This window comes from Thunnus maccoyii, chromosome 17, assembly GCF_910596095.1.
Source record: "Thunnus maccoyii chromosome 17, fThuMac1.1, whole genome shotgun sequence".
Classification (NCBI taxonomy): domain Eukaryota; kingdom Metazoa; phylum Chordata; class Actinopteri; order Scombriformes; family Scombridae; genus Thunnus; species Thunnus maccoyii.
The window spans coordinates 18491068-18498044 of record NC_056549.1 but is presented as its reverse complement, the minus strand read 5'-3'; the positions used below and the strand labels follow the sequence as shown (position 1 = coordinate 18498044).

Sequence of the window (6977 nt, the reverse complement as noted above, 5' to 3'; positions counted from 1 at the left end):
CTGGCTGTTAATTCCCTGTGCCTTTCTCTAAAGAAATAGTTTGGAGGAGTGAACAGCTTACTTCAGGCTAATAGGATACACATTTCAACCCTTTATTACCCCAACAATACCAGTCAGGGGTAGAAATAGTTAAGAGAGAGGTAATTTGTTAAATATAAATTCCAGTCTGACCACCGTTTCTACTTACATCATTCCTGAAGGTATATTTTAATTGAAAGACTATTTCATTAATGAGGTCACTGGTTTGAACCATGAATATTTACAATCAGCAACTGTGCCTGCCACTACCTTTATCTGACGGTGAGGAAGGGCTGAGAATGATGTTTTATATCGCTGCAAATGTGGTCAGCGACATAGGTTGAAGCTTTTTACCCGTTCCTTCCTTTGTGGAGATGAAGCACCATACTTAAACATGATTTATGCCCCAGTGTCATCTCTGCATTAAAACTCCTTTTAATTCAGGAAGAGAGGGGAGGGGGAGGGTCTGTCCTCAACAGTCTTTAAATAGAGCAACGGAGAAAAGTGTCTGTGATGATGAAATACAGGGACTTATAGCAGGAAACAGGAAGTCACTCACTCAGAATAAGTAAGCCATGTTGCCTTCACTGTTAAGATGAATGTTAAATTCTGCAGCTTATATTTTGCTTTAAAAAATCTTGTATTCTAATTATTCAATAAATGCAAAAAAAGAAATGTCGTGTGCTTGTTTTGTGTTCTACAGTACATCATCATACACAACCACAGTCCAATATGGCACAATTTTGACTTTGCAGGACAAAAAGTTGAGTAAAAGTTGTCATTAAATGCAGAGTTTGTCAATTTATTGGGCAAAAAACAACTGAATCCACAGAAAAGAAAAACACACAACTAGGAAATGAAGTTACAAGTTGACACAAGGAATGCTGTTGTTGACGTAGACCTTTTACTGTGCTGTTCAACTTTATATCGATGATAATGTCTCTGATGACTTGAACAGTTCAGAAGTCCATGACGAGCTCATGTCACCTCTGTGTCACTTTCTTAATGTCAACATATTCATTGATGTCTGAGAAGAGACTTGTTTCACTGGCTGGGCTTGTCGTCGGTGAGGTTGTCACTCATGGGTTCACTAATGTGATCTGGGATCTTCTCCATGGCAGTCTGATAACAACAAAGAAAAGGAAACAAAATAATTTCATTTGTGGCCTAAAACCTCTCTAGTGTGCAATTAGCCAGAGCAGGAGGGATTGTTACTGTTGTATGACTGACTCTGTAGGGCCTCACCTTTGTCACCTCCATGGCTACACCTTCAGGGAGGTTCCTCTGGATGTATTCAAGGTACACCTTTGCTGTGGAGCCTGTTATATGAGACAGCTACAAGGAAAAAAAAAGTGAAATCTTAAAATGATGAAACTCTTGTGTGAGGCTTAAATAATAGATATAACCTTTTAACACAATTGGGCTGCCTAATAGCCTTTTTCACAGAATACATTTTCAGATATTATATCACAGTAAGAAAAGCACAGGTGTAAATTATAAAATGAATGATGGCTGAGTTCCATTTAGCTGCTTTGTTTCTGGGTCCAGGTATTGAGCACGCTGCTATTTATGCTTCCTCCCCTCCTTCAGCCCTTCACCTAGAAATTGATCGAGGGCTGCCATCACAGAGGATGTTCAAATTCCTTAAATGTGTCTCAGAGGAGCTTTGAGCAAAGAATCACAGATGTATCCTATACAGACGTTTTTCTTTTTACAGGACAGCAACATCCCTTCTATCGGCATGTTTATTGATTGGACAGCTGATCTGATGGGACTGTAAAAGGACTAGTCGGGCTGTTGTGGAAACAGTGTTATTATAATAATATTGTATCATAGTAATACTATAGATTAGGAAAACCATAAGAGTAATAACAGCACTATCAGGCCCTTTTCACAGCACTGGTCAAAGCAGGAAAAGCACTGGTGGATTTAATAACAAAATAAAAATGGCTGTATTCCATTTAGAAGAGCCAGGTTCAGGTCTGGTCTGGATGGTAATGTTATTTTACACCTCTTCTTTTCCTGCTTTGACAAATCAAAATGTCTGCCATGAAAAGGGTCTATTGGCAGCTCTGTGATTATTCATCAAAAACAATTCATAAGCCAAAAGGTTTTTATTTTCTTATGTTTGCATTTCTCTCTCTCGCATCCCTGCTGGGAGAGCTCAGACATGAGGAAGCCATGATAGCTTAATGGAAAACACCACTGGGACACTTACAGAGTGTGAGAGCCATCATTAATGCCTGTGTTTTTCCACATATCCCTAAACAGAGGTCTAATCAGGGAAAATGAGGGTCTGTAGAGGCTTTAAGTTGCAAGTACAGTACAATGTCTCATTTCAATGAAACCTCATCACTTTGAAGGTCTCTCTTTTTTTTTTTTTTTAAAGATTTTATTTCGTCAGTGACTAATTACACTAATGAGAGTTCTAGCTGAGGTCAAGCTGCTCACCTCAATGCACCGGTAGTGTGTCCTCATTTCATACTGGACCCTGTGGTTTTTGAAGATGTGGACTGACTTTAAGAGCGTCAACCTCTCCATCTCCTTGGCAGGTTCAAAACTGTAGCAGAGGAAAAAGATCAAATCATGTCAGCATGAAGGATATACTATCATAAATGGCTGTTTCTGCTGCTTAACTCAACTAAAACTCACACTTTGCCGATGTTGATGTCCAGCTCCTTAGCTGCCAAGGTGGCAAAGAACTCATAGCTGTCCAAGACGGCCCTGTCATGACCTTTGACCAGCACTGACACCTTCTGAAACAGCGTGTCAGGCTCTTCTGTGACAGTGATCTGAGAGCAAAACACAGTACAAATACTTTATTGAGAGACTTGAAACTAAAACAGCTGCCATTTAATGACTTCCTGGTGCAAACTGAGACTTTGGAGTAAGGTAAATCTGATCAAGACACAAGACACATACATGTCAATAGTCAGTCTAAGATGAATAACATTATTGTAGTGATAAACTTACTGGTGAAGGTGTTGATGAAAACACTGTTGCTGTGTGGAAGGAAGTGCTTGGTGTCAACGGTTGACGAGACCTGCAGAAACAGAACAGTGAATCTTTGCTGGCATATTGAAACACACCTCAAAATGCACAGTTTAGTATGAATGCCTCTGAACTGTCAGAAATGCAAACACAATGCATCACATAGTGAAGAAAGCATCATAATGTTGACTGAAGCAAAAAGAGTTCACAGCACTCTTGTGTTAGGAGTCTCAGAGCAGATTGTAGGATCTTTTCATAAAGTTCATATACCAATATTTAAATCCTAGATAGAGCCAAAGAATCACTGTTTATCTACATCTCAGATTTATGATGAAGTCTTTTGCACTTTTACAAATGTAAACATCTCCTTTTGTATCAAATACTATTCTGATCAGCAATATACAACGATTTGACTTTTCTCCTTTATATTTTTCACTTAATTAGTTTAATTAAACAGTTTAATTTTGTTTCATATTTCTCTTTTCACTTGCAGTAAAGCCCATTACAATTAATTTTAATAAATGCTCTAAAAAATGTATCTATTTTTAATAAACTAGTGTAACACTGTTTACACCCTTTTTGACAATTTAACTGAGAAAATAAACACATTTGATTCACACAACTGGAGACCACAACAGGTTGTAATGATGACTTCTGGCTCGTTGATAAACCAGAGTATAAACGCGGCTTAAAGGTGGTGTACCCTTGTGTTTGTTACAGTTATTAATAAACTAAAGAGACTTCAAACGAGCAAAGAAGAAAAAAACTGCTACCTACCGGATTATATTACATTTCTTGTGTCCTGGACAGGCGCCCAAAGCTCTCGGTCCCTGCAAACAACAGACTCATATCATTAGACAGTTAGAAATGACATTTATTGTATAAGTTAACCCCCATGCTCTAACTGCTACCAGCGGTCAAATTGTGACATTTTCGGGCATCCTACATTCAGTTTTCCTATCCTGAAACACTGTCACTTTAGTTGGTTGTTCGCAGATGTAGTGCAACGTTTAAAAAATGTTATTAACTTTACCAAATGTGATATTCCTGTCAGTATCCTTGCCAGACAGAGTGCTTCACGTCCAAACACCACGGGAGACGCCATGTTTTTCGAGGCACCAAAGGAAAACATGTTTTCTCAATGCTGCCCTCGTTTGTCCTGGAGGGTGAACTACTACTGTAGCAGTGAGCTGTTGGTTCAAATCCTGCCAGCTGTGGAGACAAGATGGCACAGCTGGATGAGCCACTGGTGGCGAGATGGGCCAACAGAATTTCTTCCGTATATATTATATATTTGTTAATTTTATATGACATTATATATCTGTGGGCAGATTATCAACTTTAAAAGCTGAACTGTTACCAGTTGGGTAGTGAAATAATTTTTCATCCTCATTTCAAAGGTGAAGTTAAAACACGAACAACTATTAATGTGAAGTTTTATCCATAAAGATTTATTGGGAGAATAGAATTTACACCCAATGAGACATCAAAACACAGAAATATTTAAGAAATAGGAAGACAGTAAATGATAACATAAAACCTCATAATCTTATACTTGCACATCTGTGATTTTAGATCTAACACGGTGTGTTACATTAACTTGCATTATTATACGTATTATTATGATTATGATGATGATGATTATTATTAATTGATTAATTAATCGCACACTGCATATACTGTTTACACTATGTACATTTGTACATTCAGTCAATAGCTATTTTGTATGTTTCATTTCATTCTCTTCAATTTAAAATTTAAATCTGTGGCAGCTCCTCTCACTTTTATTATTATTAAACATATTTTTTTAATTGTAAATTTATTTATTTCTCTTTTTATATTATTTAGGATTATTTGATTTTGTGTATTTTGACTGTTATGCACCACAACACCGAGGCAAATTCCTCATAGGTGCAAACCTACTTGGCAATAAACCTGGTTCTGATTCTGATGATGCCAGAGGATTCAACCTAAAATACAATTTTTATGGGCTTTAAATTCTCACTAGATTTCAGGTCATACAGGTAGATGTTAAAAGTGTCATTGAATGTAGAAGGTTTGATTTGCTGGTATAGATATGGTACTTCCTAAACATTAGTCATCCCTCTCTACTCCAAACAATAATAATACTTAATTGATCTCCAGAGGGTAAATTCACATTACAGCAGTGCAGGAAACAAGTTAACAGAGAAGAACTAGGAACACAACAAAATAAAAAGTCAAGTAAATGGAATTTAATCTATGTACAACATTATACACATTACAATACTAGGCTACATGACTGACTTATGGGTTGTAAAAACAGAAAAGTTGTGCAAAACATGTGCAGAATTAATGGTTCTGGTGGATTTAGCTAGGAATGAATGCAAAATAAACTAAATATGCAGTAGTGTTACCTACATGCAGTATATATGTACTGTATATACATACATATATACATACTGTACATATCCATAGGATAGAGGAGTGTGTAGGGTGGGATGGAGATGGTGGTACTCCTTCACAGCTGTTTTATCCTGTTGTCACAGTTCTTGTTGTACAGTCTGATGGCAGTGGGTATTTATGTAATTGTTGTGCTACTTTTAAGTAAAGGATTTACTTCTTGTTCTTCCACCACTGCATGTATTATATATTTGGAGACAGATCACCAACTTTAGAAACTCAAATGTTTCCAGTTGGATAGTGAGAGAACTGAACACTAACAACTATTAATGTGAACTTTTTTCTGTTTATAAAGCTTTATTGAGAGAATAATGGTGATTTAACAATGGTATATCTTTTTCATTCTTATTTGAAAGAAGATTAGATTAAAGTTAAAACAGTACAGATTAATTTAATTGGTGTAAATCACGTGTGTGTCACGTGATCCAGCTGTCGGGCCCTGCCAGTGTACAGTAGCAGGCTGCGGGCAGAAGCAGCAGCACACAGCCGAGGTAAGCAGCTCTCCACTGGCCACTGATGTTTCCCCGGTTATGGTGACGGCAGGTTTGTCCACTACGCCACCGATATATAGCTGTTACGAATAGCTACACCGCGAGTATAAAAAAAATCCTTAGGATAAACAACCGGCTAACGTGTTAGCCATAGCCCGTTAACGACGAGTGCCAGCGGCGGATGGACGGAGCCAGTATCCGCTGATGGTGGCTCAGCTTCAGCTAACGTTAGCCGGTGAGCTACCTCTTTGTGGAGGAGATAACAGACAGCCGACGTTTAGGTTTGCCGCGTCGCCGAGCATCACGTCTAGATTAACCCCACAAAGAAGACAAACTTGTGACGGGGAAAGATGAATCCCGCTGCTGACATGTTTTGATCTGTGGAGCCCACGGAGCTCTGTCTTGATCCAACATCCAACAGGGTCCAGCTAGCTGTAAAGCTAGTCGGCATGACGGTGATGGGTGTTTGGAGCGGGTATTCGGCTGTTAGTTAATAACGTTAGTATCACGGTGTGTGTGTAAGTCATATTTTACTGTATTTCTTTTGCTGGAGGTATTTTGGGACACTCTTTAACTGTTACCTATAATTTAGTCTTATTGGGATTGGTGTGGATACGATATTTTCTCATAATGACAACTGACCTGATACAAATGTCGATAATATTCTCATACAGCAGCCGTCTATCGGGTGTCATTTTATGTTTTTGGTAGATGACCGTTAAAAGCCTCGCGAATCTTAACGTCCGTAACTGCCCACCGCTCTGTATGTCTTGTCTCCTCTGTAGATCTATTTTTTCTTTATCTCCCTTCTTTTATTACAGTGTTTTGTTGTTTACCCCTCCTGTTTTCATCTTTTTTTCTTTTTTTTAACAGTTTGTTTAACCGTTTAGCCGCGAGAGGCAGCGTTGTTACAACACTGGAGCTAAAATGATACATGGCTCTTTTAAATAATTCAGCAATTAGTTAAATATCCTTCCGCTGAGCAGGATAGTCCTCGGACTATAAAGTGGTTGCTCAGGGAGACGTAAGTAAGTT

The 6977-nt window shown here is 38.2% G+C and overlaps 1 protein-coding gene across 1 annotated transcript; it reads right to left on the bottom strand.

Moving 5' to 3' along the window:
- Positions 1-799: 799 nt before the first annotated feature.
- mrps10 (mitochondrial ribosomal protein S10) lies at positions 800-4174 on the bottom strand. The gene is made up of 7 exons (XM_042391303.1): positions 4043-4174; positions 3787-3839; positions 2992-3061; positions 2671-2810; positions 2470-2578; positions 1264-1353; positions 800-1140 (listed from the first exon to the last, which is right to left on the bottom strand). Exons 1-7 carry the CDS (start codon positions 4139-4141, stop codon positions 1063-1065), a joined length of 639 nt encoding a protein of 212 aa, XP_042247237.1. The 5' UTR covers positions 4142-4174; the 3' UTR covers positions 800-1062.
- Between the last annotated feature and the right edge of the window lie 2803 nt (positions 4175-6977).

What these genes read in the sequence shown, in the direction of transcription:
- mrps10 (XM_042391303.1), bottom strand. Translation starts at nt 4,141, where the DNA reads ATGTTTTCCTTTGGTGCCTCGAAAAACATGGCGTCTCCCGTGGTGTTT. An exon ending in TGACAGGAATATCACATTTG is followed by an intron (nt 3,840 to 4,042) that starts GTAAAGTTAATA and finishes TGTTGTTTGCAG; the next exon opens with GGACCGAGAGCTTTGGGCGC. An exon ending in CACACTACCGGTGCATTGAG is followed by an intron (nt 1,354 to 2,469) that starts GTGAGCAGCTTG and finishes TTTTCCTTGTAG; the next exon opens with CTGTCTCATATAACAGGCTC.